The 24,823-nt window shown below is 46.1% G+C and overlaps 2 protein-coding genes across 2 annotated transcripts; one reads left to right on the top strand and one right to left on the bottom strand.

Moving 5' to 3' along the window:
• Positions 1-400: 400 nt before the first annotated feature.
• Positions 401-7,126, top strand: LOC133906918 (uncharacterized). Its single transcript, XM_062348881.1, has 8 exons — positions 401-2,035; positions 3,247-3,469; positions 3,574-3,811; positions 3,889-4,079; positions 4,265-4,500; positions 5,104-5,347; positions 5,431-5,538; positions 6,764-7,126. The coding sequence occupies exons 1-8, from the start codon at positions 579-581 to the stop codon at positions 6,887-6,889; spliced, it is 2,823 nt and encodes a 940-aa protein (XP_062204865.1). The 5' UTR covers positions 401-578; the 3' UTR covers positions 6,890-7,126.
• Positions 7,127-7,792: 666 nt separating this feature from the next.
• Positions 7,793-11,496, bottom strand: LOC133908819 (probable indole-3-acetic acid-amido synthetase GH3.2). The gene is made up of 3 exons (XM_062350992.1): positions 11,035-11,496; positions 10,753-10,854; positions 7,793-9,449 (listed from the first exon to the last, which is right to left on the bottom strand). The coding sequence occupies exons 1-3, from the start codon at positions 11,367-11,369 to the stop codon at positions 8,078-8,080; spliced, it is 1,809 nt and encodes a 602-aa protein (XP_062206976.1). The 5' UTR covers positions 11,370-11,496; the 3' UTR covers positions 7,793-8,077.
• Between the last annotated feature and the right edge of the window lie 13,327 nt (positions 11,497-24,823).

The following is a 24,823-nucleotide window of genomic DNA, read 5'->3' as shown; positions in this document are numbered from 1 at the left end:
ACGAGAACTGACAGGATTCTGTTGAGCCCACTGAAAAAGGTGTCACCTGAACGGGTGATACTTTTTCACACACATAATTTTTTAGTCTAAAAGCAAAAGTATGGATTGATGTGGATCCAATAGAGTACTGTCGTCATTTTAACGAACGTCAGATGTTGCTAGTTAGTTGGACAACACGTTGATATGGACATCACATCAGTCATAGTATTTAATTTTTGACCGTTGTGCCGTGAGCTCTATAAGCTGTCACCCATTAGATGAGTGACAACGACGGTAGTATAGATGTGTAATATTTTAAAATAACATTATATTTTTGCAAATATTGACAAATAAAAATATATGAAAAAATTCAACAAAGTGGGTATATCAGCCCAAGTGGCTTGTAAAGGCCTTGCATACTCTGCTTGCTTATAGCATACAGGATCAACTTGGAAAGGAAGTAGAACCAGGCGGCGGCGTCCGGTACGCCGGCAGCGAGGAACCCTGTTTGGAGGCGAGTGGCGGCGCTGTATCTGTACCTTATCCTAGTTCTAGTTCCATCCGTATTTCCCCAATTCCCAAGTTCACCGCACACAGTGATGACCGCACGCCTCCCGCCGCCGCTCCGCCCGTCCACCGCGCCGCCTCCGCCCGCCGTCACGCGCGCGCTGCACGCGATCAACACCTGCACCTCCGTCGCGGCACTCGGGCCCCTCCGCGGCGGCATCCTCCGCGACCCCGCCCTCCTCCGCTCCACCGCCGTCGTCTCCGCCTTCTTCCTCGCCTGCGGCCGCCTCGGCCACCTCGACCCCGCGCTCGCCCTCTTCGCCTCCCTCCCGCGCCCCCACGTATTCGTCTTCAACTCCCTCCTCCGCTCCCTCCACCACTCGGCCCCATCCCCGGCCCTGGGCTGCTCCCCGCTCTCGCTCTTCCGTCACTTCCTCCGCCTCGGCGTCCGCCCCAACGGCTACACCTTCCCGATGATGCTCACCTCCCTCTCCTCCCTCAGTGACCTCAGGGTCGTGCACTCCCAGGTGACCAAGTCCGGGTTCGCGCGCGACCTCCACGTCTGCAACGCCCTCCTTGCGCGTTACGCGGCATGCGACCCGAAGCTGGCACACGCCGAGCAGCTGTTCGATGAAATGCCCCGCCCGGACGTCGTCGCCTGGACCACCGTGATCACTTCATACAGGAATCGCGGCCGCAGCTTCCAGGCTCTGGCCACCCTCCGTCGGATGCTTGCTGCCTCTGTTGCCCCCAACCGCGTCACCATGGTTTCTGCGCTTGGCGCTTGTGCAGCCCACGGCGCGGTCGACACTGGCGTCTGGATACATGAGTACGTTCGGAAGCAGGGATGGGAGCTGGATGTTGTATTAGGCACCGCACTTGTTGACATGTATGGGAAGTGTGGGCACGTTGTGGACGGTGCGCGTGTATTCTCCGAAATGGTCGAGAGGAATGTGTATACTTGGAACTCTATCATTGGAGCACTTGCTCTGGCACAGGATGGAAAAACGGCGCTGCAATGGTTCTTCCGGATGAAGGCTGATGGCATGCGACCAGATGCAGTCACACTGATTTGTGTTCTTTGTGCTTGCGCACATGCCGGGTATGTTGATATTGGGAGGAAAATATTTAACTTGATTGTTCAAGGTGAGTATGGGTTTCAACCTGGGATCAAGCACTTTGGATGCATGGTTGACCTTCTTACTCGCTCTGGACACCTGGATGATGCCTTCAAGGTTGTTGAGACAATGCCATCACAGCCAAATGCAGTCATTTGGGGCTTGCTATTGCGGGGTTGCAAGGCCCGTGGTGACTCAGTCTTGAGTGAGCATGTGACAATGCGGCTGGTGGAGTTGGAGCCTGAGAACGCATCACATTATGTGCTGTTATCTAACTTGTATGTCGGGGCAGGGAGATGGCAGGAGGCTGAGGAGGTCTTGAAGTGGATGAAGAAAAAGGGTTTGACGAAGGATGCAGGCTGGAGCCTTAGGATGTTAGAGGACAGGTCAAAGAAATATATGGATGATGAATATTTGATGGAATGTGCTTTGTGAGAAACATTGGAAGGTCTTTCGATGCGTACCATATAGAGAAGTGTGCCCTTCCTTTCACTTTGAGATAGATCATTAATGTTTGAAGGCTGGAATTGAAGACCAATGCTAAATCACCTTTGGATTAGGGCAAAGAGCCTCCAGGAAAGCACTTGGCACAAAAATTTTATGACACGAGAAAGGTTAGTAAAGGGGAGCAGCATTGTTACTTGGTAGTAGTACAAGTTATTAAGTGTTTTCATTAATCTTTTTTGGGAAATCATGTCGCCAGAAAAAAAGGGGGAAATCACATTGGTCTGTAATTCCCATTTTATACAATCCTTCATTGTTTCGAACTTTTACCAGCTCCTTAGACAAAATGTTAGATAGAAATTAGGACTAACAATATTATGTTAAATGTATTTATTAAACCTTTGGTAAAGATTAATATTTCCTCTGTTGTCTCCTCTAACAATTTTGCCTGTAATAGGAAAGTTTTATGGGACTATTCAACCCTCTTAAAAGTAAAAAAATAATGTAACTTCTGTCATGATTAGTTCTGAATTTTGCTTCTTGGAACAATGAACAATTTTCCAGCTAGTAGGAAATAAATAAATACAATAAGAAAGGCAGTGCTAGTATTTTATTGATGTTATGGGCTTGTCCAATTTAGCATGAAGTGGAACTTTAGTTTGTTCACTGCCCTTAGTGTTGTGTGGGGATGGACATTCAGGTTGTCTTTGTATGTTACCACAAAAACTAACTTTGTGCATCAGTAGTATAAATGTTGCATGTTGCAGCCTGTACAAAACACAAATGAATAAGACAAGCCAAGTTGGTTGGTACTGCTTTTGAACAAGAAAATATCTCACCCTCTTGTGTCTTATCTCAGTATGGTCTATTGGTCTATACTCTATAGAGACATGCGGGACCAGCTAGAAAATTCTTACTTGATGGTGACTCAGTTATATAAAGCAATTCTAAACAAACGATATTTTTGCTCGGTGAGACTGTCTATTTTTTTGGAAACTTTCTTTGTAAAAAAAAAAATACTCAGCAACTTTTAGTATTCGGATCCACCACTCATATTTCAATGTGCCTCCCAAGTTTCAAAACCATGCTTTCCTAGAATCCCTTTTTGTTTTTGCTTATTTTTAACTTTTAGCGACTCATCGACATTGATATGCTACCAATATAAAGGTGCACAAAGCTTTGAAGGGATTCTCTAATGAAACATGGCTCCTCTGACTCCAAGACTTGTAGTGCCCATAGATGTGAAGAAGAAGCCATGGGAGCAGAAGGTTCCTCTTCATAACCGCTGGCATCCTGATATCCCTCCTGTTGCTGATGTAATTGAAGGGGAATTATTCCGTGTTGAGATGGTTGATTGGACTGGAGGACGGGTTAGTGATGATAATTCTGCAGATGATATCAAATTCCTGGATCTCACAATTGTAAGTTTCTATACCTGCATGAGATGCCATTTGAGTTTTTTTTTTTTAAATTATGGTGCTCTCATTAAAAAAAATGTGCCAAACTGACTACAGATTTTCCACAGACTCATTATCTTAGTGGGCCTTTAAGAATAGTTGATTCTGAAGGGATTCCAGCTTCACCTGGTGATCTTCTTGCGGTAGAGATCTGCAACCTTGGCCCACTTCCTGGTGATGAGTGGGGTTATACTGCAATATTTGAAAGGGAGAATGGAGGTGGATTTTTAACCGACCACTTCCCCAGTGCAAGGAAAGCCATTTGGTATTTTGAAGGAATTTATGCATACTCCCCTCAAATACCAGGTAGAGGTTCGCCGTTATTGCTGTGAACAAAGTTTTCCAGTTTTGGATCCTTCAATAATCCATTTTGTGTATACCAGGTGTTCGTTTTCCAGGATTAACTCATCCTGGTATAGTGGGAACTGCACCATCAGTTGAGCTTCTTAATATATGGAATGAAAGGGAAAAAAGATTGGCTGAGACGAGTCAAGAGACCCTGAAACTGTGTGAAGTCCTGCACCAGAGGCCCCTTGCGAATTTACCAACCCCTGAGAATTGCTTACTTGGAAAGGTATGGTTAATAGTTTCACTTTCATTCAAGGACTAAACTAAATGTAACACTGTTTGCATTACTCACAATTAATCTTTTTATGTGATCCGGAATGCCAATACAACTGTTCTACCTGCTATTCTTGCTTGCTACCTGTATGGTAAGAGGCTAAGAGCCATGTTTATAATGCATGCAATGTGATGCAGATTCAAGAAGGGAGTGCTGAATGGCAAAAAATTGCAAATGAAGCAGCAAGAACTATTCCTGGAAGGGAAAACGGTGGGAATTGTGACATAAAGAATCTAAGCAGAGGTTCCAAAGTTTATCTACCAGTATTTGTTGAGGGAGCAAATCTGAGCACTGGTGATATGCACTTCTCCCAGGGCGATGGTGAAGTCTCACTCTGTGGAGCAATAGAAATGAGTGGATTCCTTGAACTCAAGTAATAAACTTCATTCTTATTTGTGCTTTTCAATACCACTTGTTATATTATAATTAATAAATGTGTCTGACATCTCATATTCATTTAGTGATCTCAAATGATGGACCCAAATACCCACTTACATCAGACCAGATCTCACAGTGTAGGAAAACTTCAGTTTCTTGGATTCCATCTTATGTTATCAAGATATTAGACCAGTACACTACCGTCGATCATCTTCATAGCTGATTGCATTGGACTTGATGGACTCAGATGGGAACGTTAAGAATGTGAATAAGTGAATTCATGGGAGTGCTATCGGGTGTTGACACATAAGTCAACTGTGATGTTTCTATTCTATCATCATAATAGTTAAGCATGCATTAGTGATTTCTAGTTCCTGTATTATGTCATGATGTATTATTTGTTGGGATCAAACTGACTCCATTTCTGTATAACATATCAATGAATTCTAAACCACAGGATCAACTCATATCATTCTTGACTTACCTTGCTGGAGATGCTGACTGTGTCAGTTGGATAAATAAAACCTGCCTTTGCAGATTCATTTCCCTTTAGGTGCTTGTCAAAAATCCACAGATTTCTCTCTTGCATTTTGTATAGGTGTGAGATCATCAGAGGTGGGATGAAGGAATACTTGACTCCAGTTGGTCCGACGCCACTTCATGTGAATCCTATCTTTGAGATAGGTCCAGTGGAACCACGTTTCTCAGAGTGGTTAGTGTTTGAGGGCATCAGTGTAGATGAGTCTGGGAAGCAGCATTTCCTTGATGCATCAGTTGCCTACAAACGTGCAGTCCTTAATGCTATTGAATACCTTTCCAGATTTGGGTACTCCAAGGAGCAGGTAGGCAGTAGGGCTACTAACTATTATCCTGTAAGTATCCATGTATGCTGAATATTATCTTAACATCGGGGGCTTATATACAGGTATATCTTTTGCTATCATGCTGTCCATGCGAGGGTAGGATATCTGGCATTGTAGACTCCCCTAATGCAATGGTGACTCTTGCCATCCCTACAACCATATTTGACCAGGTTTGTTGCAACAGCCCAACACAATTTCCTTGATCTTTTTTTACTTTTACGAGTTGTATTTGTTGCTGTTCTATTTTCATCGTTCATTAATAGATTAGTTAAAGAATTACGTTTTTAATGGAAACAGAATTGTGGCATGTTCGCTTGGTCTAATTTGGATTGAACATAAGCTTTTGATATGTGACGTGTTGTTTCTAGAACCAAAGAGTAGTGCCTAACATAGTAACGTGTCAATTTTCCGAGAGTAGTCGAGTAGGCTGGCTGGTCAATGCCAATGTTGATAGGATTAACATATATAAGATATAAACTTATGAGTAATCATCAGGGCATTTGATATGTGCCAAATTACTCCTGACAGCTTGAAGCTGATCAGTAATGGGATAGATTGATGGCTCAGTAAGAGTTTCTTTTTCCTACCTATTACTTTCTCAATTTTCTTGAAATTATACTTTCTGAGTAACCCTGGCCACACCTCATCTGTGGCATGCATCACTAAATTATTTCTTGTAATAGAAGAGGCCCAAAACAGTCCAAAATAGGTCTTTTCCCCTGACTTTTATTGTTAAGGTCAAACTGGAAGAAGACCAACTTGTAATTTGTAAATATTACTTCCAGAAGTTAATAAGAACTAGGGGAAATGTTATGGAGAGTATCTTTGGTTAGAGATAGAGTTTGTTAGTTTAGTTAGATCGGTTAGATTCATTAGTTGGAGATAAGATTGCTAGTTTTTTTAATTGGAGATAGGATTTGTTAGTCGGTTTAGATTAGATTATTTGTTAGCTTGGGGTCTATTTAAAGGAGGGTGATGTACCGAACAAATCAAGCAATCAATGAAATAAGTTAGTCCACGTAAATCAGCTGCTCAGAGCCTCCTCGAGAGGGCGAGTACGCTCCGTCAGTTATCCCTACCGATCCAATCAACCCAACCATATCAGGAAACATATAATTTTCAGTGAGGTATGATTGACTTTGCTTACTTCGAGATTAAACTTGGCCTATTCCTTCTTAGTTTTGGGCTTTTGGCCATATTATAGTAACTAATAATAAATCAAATATATGCAATCCTGCTGCTAGCATGATAGCATTACTTTCATTGAAAATTCAAGGATCTAATAATAATAATGGCTTGTCATGAGAGAATCTCCTTCCTTCATAGGTATTTTTTAATTCTAGTAATAAGTTATTTTAAAACTTTCAATGCATAACATTTCAACTGCTAACATAGGATATAAAGCCAAAACGCTTGAGCGGACAAGGACCAAAATTGAAAAGACTCCCAGATCTTCTCAGATGCTCATACGATGGACATCTCCCTGTTACACAAGACCAAAGTGGTTCAAGCGCACCCTAGTGACGAACATGAGATGGAAATTGATGCAGTACCATGATTACACCATCTAGTTATAAATTTAAATAATATTTATCTTTCCAACTTCCAAGAATCATCTATGTAGCGTGGAATTCATAATGTGGATCCGGTGGTAATCTGTGCTGTCTTGATAGTCATTTGTCAATCAATCATTGTGTATGAGGACACCTACGCATGAATAGTGTCATATTTTCTGTATATTGCTACAAAGTTGTGCTATGTGGGCCATGTATGCATTTCTGTTTTTTCCCTGCTTTGAGATGGTTTATTACAATTGTAACTTTATCATTTCCCCCTGGAACTTTTCTCTTGATGAGGAAATTTTTCCCTATAATTACGAGACAGACATTGTTTAGAACATGTCGCTCTCTAGAAAATCTCTTATTTCGAGTGGTAATCTTGTCGAAGCCACGGGAGGAGTGGGTTTATGATAGGTGTGCCTAGCAATAGTGGTAGTATCATGCTGTCCCTTGTATGCAAGGTGTAACAGATTCAGGTAACTTGTAACATCCAATATGTCAGACACTAGAGCAACCTGTAACAGTTTCAGTAGAGACCGCAAGTTGTATGGATTGTGGTAGATTTGCGTTTAGGGAAGGGAGAGGGTGAGTAGATATGTTGTAATAATGCTTGACTAATGCCTAAATAACATACGGATTATTATAAAGTGTGATGTAACATGCAACGAAGTTCATTGTGGATTTCACTATAATAAAACATGGAATGCACTGCATCAGTTCTTAAAAAGGGTGGAGGAATAGAAAAGTCTGGATTTGGGGAGAGGTCTAATGACAATTATGACATTTTTTCTGGCTCGGATGGTGCCAATCCGGCCAGTATCAGTTCTAACAGAAGCACAAAGGAAACCATGCAAACATAAGCAGATACTCAAGAAGGCATATTATGATACTGGGCCTACTCATGAAATGACATCACACATGTATGTAACTACCAGCAGTGAAGTAGCATGATCTAGAAGCAGGCAGCTGAGTTGTGATTGTGAGCGACCGATTCACTCCTCTCATCTGCCTTGCTCATGAGAAACTGGAACACACTGTATAAGCAACTGGGAACGAAGTAATAGTACTAGCAGACAGAGTGACAGACTATGGCGTCTAGCTCGATCTGGGCCGTGAGATGTGAGTCCACCGGGTCCAATTCCTGCCCTTATCACTTCTTCTGCGGGCTGTACCTGGGGCACGCCGGGCTGAAGTGCTTGGACAGCACCCTGGAGTTGAGGAGCTCGATGATGGGGCCGAACGAGACGCACCTCGGCGCCTTGTACTGGTTGATGGACGCGCCGCGCGAGATGGCGTAGTCCATCACCTCCTCGAACGTGCCGCCGCGCACCACCCGGATCTCCAGCGGCCCGATCGCGTCGCCGTTCCGGCCCTGCCGGTACACCGCGCTGAGCGCCTCCTCCATCTCCAGGCAGCAGCGCTCGAACACGCCCGCCTCGGGCCACGCCCCGCCCTCCCGCACCATCAGCTCCCAGTACACCACGTAGTGGCCCGGGATGGTGGTCGCGTCCGCCTGGCTCGTGTACTCCACGATGCCCGCATCGTAGGGCGCCAGCAGCCTGGACGCGCGCTCCACCGCCGCCTGCAGCTCCGCCTCGTCCGTCTTGTCCGAGTCGATGCTGAGGAGCACGTTCTTGCGCCGCACGAACCGGAACTGCGGCGCCGAGTTGTGGAACCCGGTCACGTACAGGATGTCGCCCACGCGGTAGCGGCAGAGCCCCGCGTAGGTGGTGATCACCAGCTCGTACTCCTTCCCCGCCTCGGCGTCCGCCAGGTCGACTAGCCGCGGCGGCGGGTCGTCCTTGGACAGCGGCTTGGCGTCCGGGTCGTGCGGCAGCAGCTCGAAGTAGCCCATGTTGGGCATGATGGTGTAGGACACCTCCGAGGGGTCGCACATGGGGCGGAGGTTCAGCCCGAAGTAGCACTCGGACGACGCGTACATGGTGCACGCCATGGGCAGCCCGCCGCTGTAGTACTCAAGCGTCGGGATGTACTGCGCCATCGCGCCCGTCACGATCACGTCCAGGTACTTGGTGTTGGGCCACACCCTGGTGATGATGCCCTCCCAGTTGTCCTTGGCGCACTCGGCCTCCACGAACTCGGCGAGCTCGGCGTCCGGCTTGAGCACCTCGTCCACGGCGTCCCGGATGGACGGCTCGACGATCTTGGCGCTCAGGGTGCCCGTCCTGATGTCGTGCGCGAGCTCCTTCCAGTGGAGCTGAAGGAAACGGATGGCGCGGAGCAGGCCGGACGCGAAGACGGCGCCGACGCGGAGCACCTCGGTGCGGGCCAGCAGACCGCACACCATCTGCGCGTACATGGACTGGAACGAGTCGGTGCAGAGGATGGCGGCGGTGGGGCTGGTGTACACGTTGTAGGGGTCGTACGGGCGGTGCTTGAAGTGGTCGCTCTTGTAGTAGCTGGTGAGCACCGGCCGCGCCGGGAGGCCGCCGGGCGTCTTCGTCTCCGACTTGATGAAGAGGAAGTAGAGGCCCTTCCCCTTGTCCAGCCCAGGCACGTACCTGATGATCCATCCATTTTGTGCTCCATGAGAACAATGTTGCAGTTACTATAATTAGTTGAGATCTCTAATTAGTTATGATACCTAGCCATTAACCCCGAAAGAATCACGATAACGGTTAGTTATTGCTGACGAAATTTCATACATATATTGTAAGCTATATGGGATACCTGAATGGATTACTAGTGTGAATTAACAGGAAATGCAAAACCGCGTAGGCTTATCACAGCTATCCATTCCCCGCCTGGACATATACAATATGGGAAGTACACATAACTAACTTTATCCAGTACTAGTACTATACATTCGTGCGCTTACATACGCAAGTTGATTGGTTCTAAATCTTCCACTTAGCATATTTCAGCGCAAGAAAGCACTGCATTTGTCGCTTTGTTTCTAAGGTTACACGCTCCAACTTCCCGGTTACGTGTGCAAAGTGCAATGGACTTTGAGCTGCCATAGCCTTATTTTAGGAAGCCAGAGTAAGATGTCGCAAATAAGAAATGGAATCTTGGTGCCTAAAAAGTAGAGAAATGCTCAAGGCATCTCTGGCGTCTAAGATAAAAACGCATTATTTTAGGTCCGGTCTAAATGATTAGCCACTCCTCTAACAAGTTGCCGGGTCTCTTAGTCAAACCCTCGTGGTCAGGCCGGAGGGCTACAAACGTATGACTGACTTCCCAGCATTTCTCACATATACTACTCCGTACTATTTTTTTTTGCAAATTTAGGCTTGTCATTTTCTGATCGATGGTGAAGGATCTTTCAGGAAAAAAAGATGATCGATCGTGAAACCTATAGAAACTAGAAAGACGTGGAGACCGAGACCCACTTCAGTTAGGTTTGGTAAATTAAATTTTGAGGCTGGCTTAAGCCCTAAAAATATACTCATTCCATTCAAAAATAGTAGACGCGATTCTTTTTAGGAAAGTCAAACTTTGTGTTCAACTAACATTTAATCAAATTATAAGGATATCTAGTGTATAAAAATTATACAACTAGATTCGTATCATAATTCAAAATACTTTCACACTATATAGGTTTTATAGCTATAAATCATATATTTTGTGAGAAAACCTTAGTTAAAATTTAACTTCATATACTTTCGCATACTATTTGAGTACATAATAATGCACCAGCTCGATCAGCTTGATCAACTGCAGCCGAACACGGTTACCTTGCTTGACCCTATCGCCTCGGCCCGGTCAAAACTCAAAACTGGCAAATTGGAAGCAAGGGGCAGGAGGGAAGAAGACAAATTGATTAAGGCGTAGAAGCGAGAGAGAGAGAGAGAGATCACCGACACGTTCATGACGGGCATGAGAAGGCTGTAGAGCATCTGCCGCCTGTTGAGCTCGTCTTCAATCGTCGGCATTAGCTTCCTCTCCCCCGCCGACGTCCCCGAGCTGCATGCGCACATTTAATTAAGCAAAACGTCAATTCACCCGGCCACCAGCTGATTAATCAACCATTAATCTCACTGAGTCGCAGTCGTTGCACCATTGACCAAGCCGATTAAGAGGGCCAATAAGAAAATTAATTAGTAGAGTAATTAAAGGACTTAACGTAGCTACGTGTACACGCACCTGGTCAGGAACTCGGTGATGGGGTGGGAGGAGATGATGTTGGAGCGGTCGCCGTTGGCGATGCGCTCGATCTCCGGGCGGAGGTCCTCGTAGGTCACCACAGGCACGCGCGCCTTGAACGCCTCCCGGTCCGTGCGCCCCTCCATGCCGTGCCGCCGGAGGTACTCGGCGCCGTTGTTCCGCGCCAGGATCTCCGCCAGCACGCGCTCCTGCACGCCGTCGAACCCCCTGGTCATCTCCTCGATGAACTCCAGCTTCTCCGCGTCCCGCTCGCTCGCCGCCGCCCCGACCGCCGTCACCCTCCTCCCGCCCGCCTCCGTCGCCGCCGGAGCCATGCCACCCGACCGACGACGTAAGAAAACTAAACGGTTTTTGGCTCGGGGTTGTTGGTTTGCCTTGCCGGCTTCCTATTCTCTTTCTCGCTAGCTCGTTTGCAGTGCGAGGGTAGGAAGCCTTGGCAGGGGCCGATATATATAGCGCGCGGGGAAGGGCAGGGGCGCCATGCACGTCGGGGGGATGCCGGGCCGACAGCGCGTGGCCCACGCTGGCGTCACTGCCGAACCGGGCGGGAGCACGTGGGCCCGCGCTATCCGCCACGTCGGACGGCGATGGGACTCGCGGCCGGCGCGCCCGGCAGGGGCCATAGGGGCTGACGACGCGAACAAGCGGGTGGTGTTTGTCCCGTCCCATGCGCCGCGCTGGTTACCCCTGCTGCTCTGTGGAATGGTTAATTAGCCGACCGACCGGTCGGGTAATGACGCTGGATTAGATTAAGGGGCCGGAATCCGATCTGGTAGAGAGCGAGTCCGACATGGGATAGAAAACATGGTGATCTCGGAGGGTGCTGCTCGGGCATGTGTCGACACACTACTGTGCACCACCACCAGCAGATTACATCAGCTGGGTAGTATAATCGAGGATGCTGCAAGCGATATGGACTACATGGAAAATTGGGATTTCTCTTCCTCTTAGACAAGTGACAAATCCAAGATCACTAAGTAGAAACTTCTATCTCTTGTTATTCCTCACTACTCTTTTTCTCCCTATTCCATGCCTAAAAATTGAGATATGGGAGCTTGAGCTCCCTTGGTGGATCTGCACTTGTTTCGAACCACTTGGAGATGGATGAAATGAGGAGGCAATGACTCGGGAATTTCCACATGGAATATTGACATTTTCGATCATATTTATTTGTGTGTATGCAGTGTACGTACTGAAAGATTTCATAATTGTAACTTTATCGGAAATTGACCAACTTGTTCAAAAGTAATAGAAGTTGGAAAGAACTTGGCGTTCTGCATGCCGTGATTGAGTGTGTCCATGCGTCTTATTTCTTGAAATACTCCTGGCACTTCCATTTTTATTAAGGCCCTTTTTATTATTACAGTGCAGTCCAAATTAAGCAATACCATCGCCCAGGTCAAACCGCAGATATTTACAGTACTGAGCTCAGTTTTTTTTATTTACTGTTCAGCTTAATTTACTTGAAGGAGCTACTCCACACTGACTATCCGTTTTAAACATGCTAAATACGATGGTTAGGTGCATGTTCTATGCAGAAACCGGAATAAAGATATTCTTTTATCAAAAAATATGCTTAATACATTTTATCTAAATCATATCCTACCAACCATATATAGGGTATTTTGCCTTCTTGGATTCGTTGAAATATAGGCTGCGCCGGGCTGGATGCATGTAAACGTGTTAGTTATTTTTGTTGAGCCATTAATTGTCTATACAGCGCGCAACAATATAATTAGCATATCCTTTCAAAAGTGTATGCATAATTATCACGTCTTGAAAATAAACTGTGGTTCGTTGGACTAGTGCCACTGTTGGATACGCAGCTTGGATCTCCGGCCTGTCTGTGATTGGAAAGAGCCAAAACGTGTTTTCCTTGTCCGTCGAGGCGTGCATGGCCTCTACGGAAATGGTGCTGTTTCCAGGGCTGAATTTAGTATGCACGTCAACACCTCTGAGTCGGCGCCTCACGGAATAGATTAATTCCTCATTCCAGGTTGTTCCTCTCATGTTTCACCGTGACAGTGACGAGTCGAAAGTAAACTTGATGGCTATATATGGTTTAGTTTTATGTGGGTAATAGAGATTCTGTCGATTTTACCTTCATCAGTAACCCTAGTCTAAACACTACTAAAGATTGAGGGTACGTGTCGCCTCAGTGGTTTTTCTTTGGAGAAATTTGTTTTGGGACGCTTGACCTGATGACACGACCGGTAAACTCGTACATCTAGACAAGCTTCTGCGTCAAAGATTAAAATTCGATCGTATACGAAATCATGATGGAGACATATACATGGGGAGGCCATGCATGTCTACGAACCACGCGTGCACCTCGCAGCCTCAACCGCGCGCGCATCACCAGGAACCACGTAAAAACAGCCGGCGGGGAGCAGAATTAGCGAGTCGACACATCAAACTAAAAAAAATTCGGCCCTCGCGTTGCTGGCTTGGGCGGCTCGAGGGCGACGAACTCTCACCGACCTCCCACCACGACAACTTGTTTGGCGCGGCGACCGCCACCACTGCCGGCCGGCAGGGATAGCGGTGGCCAGCAATGGAGCCAAGCGGTCTCCATCGTCACCTTCTCATTTTCCTCCTTTCCTTTCTTCCTTCCTCTTTGTGGTTCGGGTGGCGGTCATGCGGCGGCGCAGCGGTGTCTTGTTCTGGCCCTTTCATGGCCTCAGTCCGTGCTCTGGCTGCCCGAATCTGCTTGTTCCCGAGCGCCAACTGTGTCGGTGGCCTGTTTCGCGAGTGGTAGCGGCTAGGTGGATGTGCGGCGTTGGTGTTGGCTGGCTCTCTGCGACCGCGGTACCAAGGTGGCCATTTGAGGTGTAGTTGTTCTGCGACATTGTACGTGTGGCTGTGGCCGGCGGCGCGACTGCGACCCGTAGTGCTGTGAAGGCCGGTGCTGTGGTGGCTGCGACTGGTGGTGTCGCGACCGTTACTGCTGTTGCTAGTCGGATCTATGGTGTTGTGGTTGGTGGTGGTGTTGTTCTGCGGCGCCGTGTCAGCTGTGGTTGGCGGTGCCGTTGTGACGCTATGTTGTTGCTGGCCCGATGGCGCCGGTCTACGCTCGGATCTACGCGCTAGAGGCCGAATCTGTGCTCTGGCGATGCCTGGCGGCCGGTCTGCGCATTGGTGGCATCTAGAGATCAGTTTTCATGCCAGTGGCGTCTGGCTGCAGATTCTGCGCACCGACGGTGCGCGACAGCTCCCGACGGGTGGCTCTTTTGTTGCCGACGCCTGGAGGCAGATCTTCTTACCGGCGACGTCTGGGGCCAGATCCTTGCGGTGGTGGCATGCGGCGGCGTATGGCGCCCACGTGCAGATCTCGCTCTTAGTTGCGTCGAAGTTGTTCTAATGGCTCCTGCTAATGCTTCCCTTCCGATCAACAATGGTGGAACCGGTGGGTAGGCTCAGCAGGGACCTAACTGGTTGGCGTCGCTGGTGCTCCGTGACCGCTTAGCTTCTCCTCCTACCGACACCCCTCAGTCTAGGTTGGCGTCATTTTCTTCCCTCTCACGCTAGGCCAATTGCAACAACTTAGGAGCCTCCTCAGGGTGGGGGAGGGGGTGTGATGTTGCATAGATGGGGCCTCAGCGCCCGTTTCAAGCCAAGCGTGGCCTCGACGAGGGTCGCATGGCCTCGACGAGTAGGGTGCAGAGCCACGAGTGAATGCTCTGTCCAGCTTACTAGTGCCAATATCGTTGATGCCCTCGAGTGCTATTCCTTCCCTGGAGGTGACATTATCGTGTTTCCTCCACCCTAGATGCTTCTCTGGGTGAAAACCCTGTCTGAGTGTTCAGATGGGCGACGACAACATTGATATCGTTACCTTCCTGAAGGCGTCACTTCGAGAAGCACCTGCTCTTTTTGTTTGATCTGCTGGCTTCTTCTACAGGTTTATCCTTACGTCCTCGTTTCACGGCGGCTCTTCATTCTAGATTGGTGCTTCATGACAACATTTTGGTCCAATGCGTGTTCCTCCAAAGCAACGCGCTACCGACTTGTATGTCAGAGAGGTGCGGCATGGGAGTAGGGCTCCGCCGATCGAGTTGTGAGGGAGTAGAGAGGTGTGGCGTGGGAACAGTGCTCCGTCGACCGAGTTGCGAGGGTGACAGTTGTTTGGTTGTTTAGCGCGCGAGTTGAGTTGGGTTTCTCTTGTCTGTTATTTGGTTATGCCATTTAGTGTGAGGGTCGTTTGTTGAGTTGAGGTTGTATTGTCGTATTTGGATTTGAGTGCCGGTTTTTCTCTTTGAAACCATGCATTTATTAAAGTTTTCAGGTCCGATTTCCCTTATAAACTAGATCAATTCTTTTCTTCTTTTTATATATACTCGGTTGGAGCTCTAGCTTACCGTGATTTGTAGGATCGAGAATGACGACTAGAAAGGGGTGAATAGGCGCATCAACGATTTCTTTCAAAACAGATAGTCTTCTCCTATTTTATTACCCAACACACCTAAAAAATGGATCACAACAAAGTGCAATGCAAGACACAAAAACCATAGCGGAAGCAGAAGAACCCGGAAAATCCGAGTTGAATATAACATTGTTTCAAAAAATTAAAATCCAAAATTGAAAATCCAATTAATGGTGGGTCTCATGATTGAAATCGAACACTAGGTTACACAACATACCAATCCATAACTCATCCCCACACAAAGTTGAGATCTTGAGAAGAAACACCCAAAGATCAAAACGATGAACATCGTGTGAAGAAATTCTCCAAGATGATAGATAATAGGCAAGTGAATTCAATACCCAATTGTGTATGTTTGTATGTGAATTTTATGCCTCTAGCAATGAGAAGAACCACTCCAACAAGGTAGGAAAATTTCAGCTTAAGCATGAAAACAAAAATTGCAACCAAAGGATGAAAAACTTGCAAACTCACAAGGGAACCAATAGAGGAAAACTAGAAAGATGTAAATCCAAGCATGAGAAGGAAAATAAATTTCATTACTTTCAAATGTTAGCTCTATTTTCGACAGATTACAAAGATTTTTCTCTTAAAAGCTCTCACCTAATACATCGACTAAGCACTCATCTTTCTCTCCTCTAAAATCTTAGCACAAGACTCTCATATGAATGGCTCATGAGGCTCAAGTGGCTGCTTCCACCCCCTCACAACAGGCCTACCCCTCTATTTATAGGCTTTGTGAGCTTCCTTAGATGCTAAACTTTCTTGTTCCTAAAATACCTATCACTTATAATGGCATCCAACCTACCACCACGGTATTTTGGTACATTTTTCGCTCCATCCATCGAACAGCCATGACGCCTTCACGACTTAGTTTCGCCTCGATGCAAGATTTGCGATGATGCCATGTGGACCTTATCTTGCGATCTTGATAGCTGACAAGTCTTTCCCGCTCTCGATCCCTCGGGCCGCCTTATCACTTGCACCGGCATCCTTTTCACTTGACTTCGTCAACACATCAACTTCATCCATCTCCCATACTTTGCTTGACCTCCACATGTACTGTTAGAATCACCCTTGATTTCACTCGACCTCCTTGATCGTCCAACACCAAGAATCCCGCTTAGCCCCAATCCTGCCGTCGACCGTCAAGTTGCATCCATCATATGAACACCATAAGACAAGCAAACATATATATCCAAACCATCTCAATTAATCCAACTCAAAAATCTTTAGTTGTCAATCCAACCCGTAGAAATTGTGTAACCTCCTCTATTGTCTGTGTTGTTAACACCGAAACTTCTAATGTTCAGTAAAGCACAAAACTCTTTGAAAAAATCTTCTATGCAAGGAATGGTCCGACATCATCATCGGAACTTTCGATGTTAACACCGGAACTTCTGATGTTCAATAAAGCACAAAACTCTTTGAAAAATTCTTCTATGCAAGGAATTGTCCGACATCATCACCGGAACTTTCATCTCCGGAACTTTCGATGTTCAATACAGCACATAACCCTTCAAAAAATTCTTCTTTACAAGAAATGATCCGGTGTGCACAAAACCCCAGCACCGGACCTTCCAGTGAGGATCGGAACTTCCTGTGTGCACAATGAAACTTTCGGTGTGTACAATTTTTCTAAAATCAAAGATAAAACTTCCAACACAAATTTTTCTCCAACTTTGGTTATACATGATCACAATTTCAATACATAGACACTCTTATGCAAACCCAGAAATCATCAAACCAAAATAATAACTTTGTCAATCACTCATCACAAATAAACCAAGACATATTTCAACTTAATTTCTCAATCTCTTCCTTTATGAGTGCATTGGCAACCCTCAAAGCATAAAGAAATTGGATTGAAGAAGCCACAAGAAGCTCATCTTAGTAACAAAAAACTTGAGAAAGAGCAAAAAAAACATGTCTCTTGGCATAAAAAGATTTTAAAAGCTCGAAGAGAAGCAGAGACAAGACAAAACACAATAAAAGCTCAAATATGCAGAAATATACAGAAGATGCTCCCCTTGATGAATGCATATGTTTATTCCAGCACATTTTCTCCCTTTTAATTTTTCTCTCTTTTTCATTTATGCAAGATTCTTTGTGTATATCATATTTGTCCCCCTTTAGCAATGCAAACATCAAGGGCAAAAGCACCATGCAATGCATGAATATGCAATCCTAATAAGCTTTCACAAGTATACTATAGAGCATTTGCAAGGGCTATGAAGGGTGAAGTTAGTAGCTCCCAATTGCACAAATGCTCGAAAAGATAGAATTACACAAAAATATGAAGTTACGCAAGCTAATCTGAAGAATTGGTGGCTCATTTAGGTTCACATAGCCGAATCATGTTAAATGAGATCACCACATAAGCATCCACTCGTGCCGAAGAAATACAAGCATTAAAAATTAGCTAACTTCAATCTCAAACTAGGCAAACAAGCATTCAGGATAGAAGACTTTGCAAACGCTCATATATGAAACTAAGACTTAGTTAGATCAAGTGATTAAAATAGAAACGATCATTTTGGCATATTTTTCATTTTTATCCTCAAGTTATCTCTTATCCAAACGAAATGTTATGCAACTAGGTACGACAAACACGTCGAGGCTTCAAGACAATCGTATTGGATCATATTTAAGTATAAGGAACTTGATTCTTCAAGATTTTTATTTTGCACAATTTATCAAGTTTTCACATGATCAAGTCAAATAGTGTTTTTGCGACATAAGACACACATGTTCCCACAAGATTCTTTCATGAGCTAAACATTTGATAAAGACAAAACATAGTGCAATATTCTCTAATGCACTATCTTGAACCAATAAGCCTAGAACAAGGTATTCATTAAACTAGCCTTAACACAAGTATTGACTAAGTCAAAGCATTAACAAACATGATGATCATGATTGAAGCATTTTTTAGTCTACATGATTCATAAATTTGCTAAACTTCATCTTAAGGAAAGCTAGCCTGCTCAAAATATTTTCATGTCAAAACATCAAGAGGAGCTAAGATTAAAAGATCGTTCCGTGCAACTACTCAATTAAGTCCAAACTCAAGACTAACAAGTGAAGCAGCAGCTGTGAAGCCAAGGTGCTCAGGTGGTCAAATAGTATGACGATCACGGAGATTATACTGAGGGGGAGACTTTGGAGCAGGTCCTAGAAGAGACGGAGAGGAGTCTTGTAAAGGAAGATGGCGCAAGCGACGAGTGTAGTAGTGAGTAATCTCACGTGGAGGAATCTCTGGAGGAGGTGGAGAAGCAACCGGAGGTGAAATGGGAGGCGGTGGTGAGCATGATGGTGGTTGTGGAGTTGGGATGAGAGGTGACTGCGTGGAACATGAAGGCAGCGAAAGATTAGAGGATGGCAGCGAAAAATACAGATCAGGAAGAGTAAGGAAAGAGAGAGACTCAGCTGTGGTAGATGGAGTACTGGTGGAAGAACGAGGATAGTGGGAACGGGATTTATCAAAGTTTACATCTCGAGAAAACCTCATCCGACGAGCAATAGGGTCATAGCAACGATAACCCTTGTGCTCCAAACTGTATCCAAGAAAAACACACTTAACAAACTGAGCAGTCACCTTGGTGCGCTCACGAGGAGGAAGAAGAGCATAGCATACGCACCCAAAGCACCAAAGGTGACTGTACCCAGGAGGCTGGCTGAAGAAGCGCTCATAGGGAGTACAGCTATGAAGGGAGTACAGCTATGAAGAACAGATGATGGTTGTCTGTTAATGAGGAAGACAGCCGTAGAGACAGCCTCAGCCCAGAAGTGAGGTGAAAGATTAGAGGAGATTAGAAGAGCACGAGCAGTCTCAAGAATGTGATGATGCTTGTGCTCAACAGCACCATTCTGAGCATGGGCACCAGGGCAGGAAAACTGAGCAAGAGTTTCATGGTCAGCTAGATAGCGACGATGTGCATCTAAAATGTACTCACCAACAGAGTCGGTACGAAAAGCTCGTATGAAAGAGTCAAACTGAGTGCGAATCATAGTAGCAAATTGTTGGTAAATGGAATGGAATTGACCATGAGAAGACATAAGGTAGATTCAAGTAAACCTTGAATAGTCATCAATAAAGATTACATAATATGAGTGACCCCCTTTCGAAATGAAGCGAGCATGCCCCCATACATCAGAGTGGAAAGATCAAAAGGATGCTGAGACATAGAATCACTAAAAGGATAAGGGAGTTGCATCTGTTTACCAAGCTTACAGCCCGTACAATGAAGAGTGGCATCACCAGGGATAGGACATTAAGACACCACTACCCACCAAAGTTTAAAGCCTAGAACCAGAGAGATGGCCTAGACGACAATGCCATTGTGCAAAATTGGTGGTAAAGGAAGCAGCTGACACGGAGGCAGGAGAACTAGGTGATTGGTTGTCCGAAGTGGCTGAAGGAAGGCGTAGCCAATCAAGCTCCCAGAGGCGCTGAGAGTCATGACGCCTAGGACCAGTTCCCACCAGAAGCCCAGTACGAAGATCCTGAACACAACAAGAGTCAGCCTCAAGAATGATACAACATCCATGATCAGTGATCTGACCGGCTGACAAAAGGTGCATTGTAAGTTTAGGAACATGAGAAATAGTAGGGACATAAAAGGAGGAAGTAGAGAGAGTGGCCCATCTTGTAACCAGAAGGGATGTTCCATCTGCTGTCTGAACTATAAGTGGTGAACTAGGAGGCGACACAGAAGATAGATGAGTCGAATCCGAAGTCATATGAAAGGAGGCAGCGGAATCAAGAAACCATGGGGATGATATACCTGGGTGGGAAGGAGGAGGTGGTGTGGAACCAGAAGTCTGAGCAGTAGTCCCAGGTGTTGAGGTAGAAGCTGCAGTAGTCAGACGGCGAAATAGCACGAGGACCTCCTGTTTAGCGGCAGACACCGAGCGAGAACTCGACTGAGTGGAGGGTCCATAAGACCCCTGAGAGAAGCGTCCACCACGACGTGCCTGCTTGTCGCGCTGCTTCTTTCAACATGCTTTAGCAAGGTGCCCAGGCTTGTCGCAGTAGTTGCAGACAACACCAGAAGGGGACCCCACCACCACTTGGGAAGGTTGTGGTGTCGATGGAGGCGGAGGCACCTGGGGAGGTGTAGGAGCCAAAGAAGGGACTCAAGCAGCCAAGATGGACTACTGAGCCAGGACCACACCCCCTGCTCGAAGACGCGTCCCCTCAGGCCGCAGCTCAAGCATCACCTCATCCAACGATAGGCGCGGACGGTGCGTTAGTAGCTGCGATATGACAGACTCAAACTAAGGGTGAAGTCGAGAGAGGAAATCATGAAGACGAAGAGTCGTCCTCTGACTCCAGTGACGGTCATAACACTTGCAGGTGGCAACAGGATAGAACTCTACACTTAAGCTGTCGAGACGCTACCAAACTGCGGACATCTGACACTGGAACTCCTCCACAGTGGAGTCTAGCTATGAAAGCGATTGAGCTTCCATCACGACAGCATTGTACAGCGCCTTGTTGCAAATCTCGTTGTTGCAGCAGATCTGAGCCCACATCAGTTGCGTAGTGTTGAGTCCCTTAAGTGACATCAAGAGATCAACTTCCATGCTCGCAAACAAGATAGCTTTGGCACAAGCCTCCTCACACAACCAAATTGTGTAGACAACGAGATCTGACTGGTAAGTCTCCCTCTCAACTTTGAAAGCATCAATCAGAGGAGCCTTGACATTATCATCAGCATCTGGAGGATAGGTGGGTGGAGTCGGAAGAGCGGGAGATGGGGGGCATGCCCAGTCGCTGGTGGGGTAGCCCCACAGCTGCTCACCACCCATGTGGTTGCACCGCACCGCATCGAGCCATCCCCGAGCTCCGCCCAGGCCTTCGCCCCGCCGACCACCTCCCCTTCCTGTCGTTGGTGAGCCACCTCCCCTCCCTCCCTCTCTCTCTCTCTCTCTGTGTGCCAAGCTCAAAAAAAGCCAGAACAGGGAAGGGAAGAGAGAAAGAAAAAAAAATAAAGAAAAGAAAAGAAAAACAAAAAAAAATGGCTTCCTCCGGGAGGACGGGTGCCATTCCTATTCCGCGGTGCCCGGTCTTTTTCAATGGCATCAACTGGGGGGAGACAGGCGGCCCAGGGCGGCGACCGGGGCAGAGCCGGACGGGCACACCCAAGAGGGCAGGCGACGGCATGTCGGCTGGAGCAGCGGCACAGCAGGGGAGCCAGAGCTAGGGGCGGCAGCGGCCTATCTCGAGGGGAAGCAGCCAGAGATGGGGAGAGGAGATGGACAGGCTCACCGACGATGAGCCAGCGGCACAACGACGGCAGGGGTCGGATCTGGAGAAACCATAGGCCATGATACCATGTTGAGAATGAGCAACTCATCATACTCCAAAGCCCAAAAGGGCAGATATACAAGTATGTGAATATGCAAAGAAACCCCTGTACAAAGGGGAAAATACAAAGGTACATACACATCTAACACATCAAACTAAGTCTAGACACAACTAGATCAAGCTATTATTATTAGTCTCTCTTTATAGTACGATCAAAAAACTAAGAAAGAAGACTTATATTACTCTAAGTGTTCTTCATCTCCCTTGTGATACTTAGAACTAAAAGATCCTTAATCTTGATGTACATCTCTTTTGATCGTCCATATAAACCAAGAATATCTAATCATCATTGTGAACTAATTTTTTTTATACCCTTCAAAATAAATTTGTTAGTCACAATGATATGGTTGTCATTAATTACCAAAATACTTACCACTTACCTAGGGGCCTAGATGCTATAGTCGGCACAAGAGATTTTTATTCCGTGGTATCGGTGGCACACAAGCCACCCCTAGTCCACGTTAGAGATCCACAAAGGATATGCTCCTGATCGCCAAGTCTATTTCGATTACGACTCTTGAGATATCAAGTCACCAAAACAAAGCCTCAAGCACGCTGAGCCACCAGGCCACCAAGGCGAATTCTCACCACTAACCTCTCTTTTGGTCACTTATGCATCGTCTTCACTTCAGAGATTTAGTCACAAAGACAAGGGTCTCCGCGTCTCTGCACAATCTTCTTGTCGCCACTCCACACTAAGTCAGAGGGTCAACAAGTTACTGGCGATTCACCAAGACTCTAAAGCGCCGGTATATCTCTCGGTATATGGTTGTATCACTCTTTGATCCACTCTCTAGGTCGCAGAACCTAGCAACACTTCTCTCTAAGCCTATAAGCACTAATCACTCTCTAATAGTGTGCTTAATCACCTTGGATGGACACTAAAAGTGCATCTAGTCCTTCTGTGTGGTTTTAGTAATTAATGATAATACCTATGAACTGTCAATATTGTTTAGTTTGTTAGTAAGTTGTTCCATAGGTGATGCATGGGGGAGACACATGCATCAAGATGAATGAGCTCATGCTCATAAGAGGAAAGAAAAACTCATAGAAGATTGGTGATAAGTGTGAATGCTAAGTTACTTGTGGAGATCAAGTAACTAAATGTATTTTATTGTCAATAGAGCTTTATGGACTAGCCCATGTGCTTTGTGGTTGAGAGTGAGTTGGGTTAGGATTCATAAGAAAGCATAAGTTGAATTGAAATAATATATGCAAAGAATGAAGAACAAGATTGGACTCTATATATGATAAAGTGAATTCTTTGAAGATGTCGAATACAAAGTGATTTTTCTATGGCAAGATGGAGAAGAGCAAGTAAGATTCGGCTGCGATGGACCATCCGTGGTGAAGGGAAAGCAAATAGCTTGGCGCCGAATGACCAAGATGCTGGTGAAGAGCTAGTGAAAGCTTTGCACCTATCACGTGCGAGGTCATGTGAGGCTACCGATATCACATCAATCACATGAAGAATCAAGAAAAGATGGAGTGACGATGATATAAAAGTTGGCAATCCTCTAAGTTTGAAGGAAAAAAGCGGTACTTGAAGGTATTAAAAGACTCAATGTGATTTAAACGTATTTTATCTTTGAAATTGAGTATAGGTATGCCGCATCATTAAGAGGGATGCAACATTGAGCTATTTGTTATATCTCAGTGCTCAAGAGTTTCTAACCAACCCAAAGTGAGAGTTTGCTTTAGGAGTCTGGTGTGGAAAGTGTGGAAGTGTTTCAATTGGGCTTTGGAGTGTTTATATTTTGATCAAATGTGTACAGGATCATGATTTCATTTGGGATGTATAGCCCTATGAATAATCTTTCCGTAGAGTCTAAAATCGTCGAAATCGGACATCGGGATCAAAAGTTATCATCGTTTTTAAAGGGTTAGGTGTGTAGAACTCGGACATTTTAGCTGATCTAGATACTCCGAGTTGGCCGGAATCTCCAGGTTTAGCTTCGAGCCGGGTGGTCTGTTAGGGCCTAAGTGTTTCCCCTGGATACTACAGGTTGACCCGGAGACTCCGGGTTCTGCTAGTTATCCGGACCCTCCGAGTGTTACTCTAGCCAGAGCTCTCAGTTATGCGTTATAGTGCCAACTCGAAGACTCTCTGTAACACCCTAAACTTTCAATTCTTGCAATAAAATTTTGCTAGAATTAAATAGGGGTTGTAAATTTTGTTCAATAGAAGAAATTAATTTCTAAACTTAAATTATCATAGGTTATATTTGTGTTAGATGCATTCATGTTGCAGTAGTTGCAATAGGGTTTGGTGTGTGAAAAATGTTTGCAAAAGTGCTAGAAGGCGCTCATTTAACCCCTTTTTAATTTGGTTCAAAACATAAAAAGAAAAGCAATTTCAAAATTGTTAAAGTGCTCCCGGGCCAATTTTCCTTCTTTCGGCCCATCCCATCCCTCCCCCCTCTCTCCTTATCTTTTCCCGCATGGGCCGCCTCCCCCTCTCCCGCATGGGGCTGTTGGGCCATCCTGCCCGCGCTCGCCCGAGCCGACCGCTGCCCCCGCTCCTGAGCTGGCCCCCTCCCTCCTCTGTCTCTCTGCCTCACAGGCCCACAGCCGAGACGCCGAGCCGTCTAAGCCAGCTCTGCTTCTTCCTCCTTCCACCGCCTGGGCAGCCCCAAATTCCATCGCCCGATTCAAAATCGCTGCCCCTCCCTAGCCTTTCCTTCACCAAATCTAACCGTGCCGCAATCTCCGCCCCTCCTTCACTCACTGCATGGAAATCGCCCCTTTGTCCCCCTCTCTTACTTCCTTCTCCATTACTTTGATTTATGGCATTAGCTCACCGTATGGAAACCGCCCTAGCTGGTCCACTTCCTCCCCCTCTTGCGCCTATGTAAGCTGGCCATTACCTTTGCGCAAAGTTCCGCACTCGAGCTATGAAGCGCACCGCTGCCCCTTTCTCTCCGCTTTCGAGCCGTCTCTAGCCGTTTTAACTCATTCTCCGGCCCTGCAGG

The sequence above is a fragment of the Phragmites australis genome, chromosome 2 (genome assembly GCF_958298935.1).
Source record: "Phragmites australis chromosome 2, lpPhrAust1.1, whole genome shotgun sequence".
Lineage (NCBI taxonomy): Eukaryota > Viridiplantae > Streptophyta > Magnoliopsida > Poales > Poaceae > Phragmites > Phragmites australis.
This window is presented reverse-complemented; position numbering and strand designations above follow the sequence as displayed.

Coding starts and splice junctions, on each gene's coding strand:
- LOC133906918 (XM_062348881.1), top strand. CDS start 579: ATGACCGCACGCCTCCCGCCGCCGCTCCGCCCGTCCACCGCGCCGCCT. Junction 2,036..3,246: donor TATTTGATGGAATGTGCTTT/GTGAGAAACATT, acceptor GATTCTCTAATG/AAACATGGCTCCTCTGACTC. Junction 3,470..3,573: donor AATTCCTGGATCTCACAATT/GTAAGTTTCTAT, acceptor GATTTTCCACAG/ACTCATTATCTTAGTGGGCC.
- LOC133908819 (XM_062350992.1), bottom strand. CDS start 11,369: ATGGCTCCGGCGGCGACGGAGGCGGGCGGGAGGAGGGTGACGGCGGTC. Junction 10,855..11,034: donor ATCACCGAGTTCCTGACCAG/GTGCGTGTACAC, acceptor GTGCGCATGCAG/CTCGGGGACGTCGGCGGGGG. Junction 9,450..10,752: donor CTCATGCCCGTCATGAACGT/GTCGGTGATCTC, acceptor ATGGATCATCAG/GTACGTGCCTGGGCTGGACA.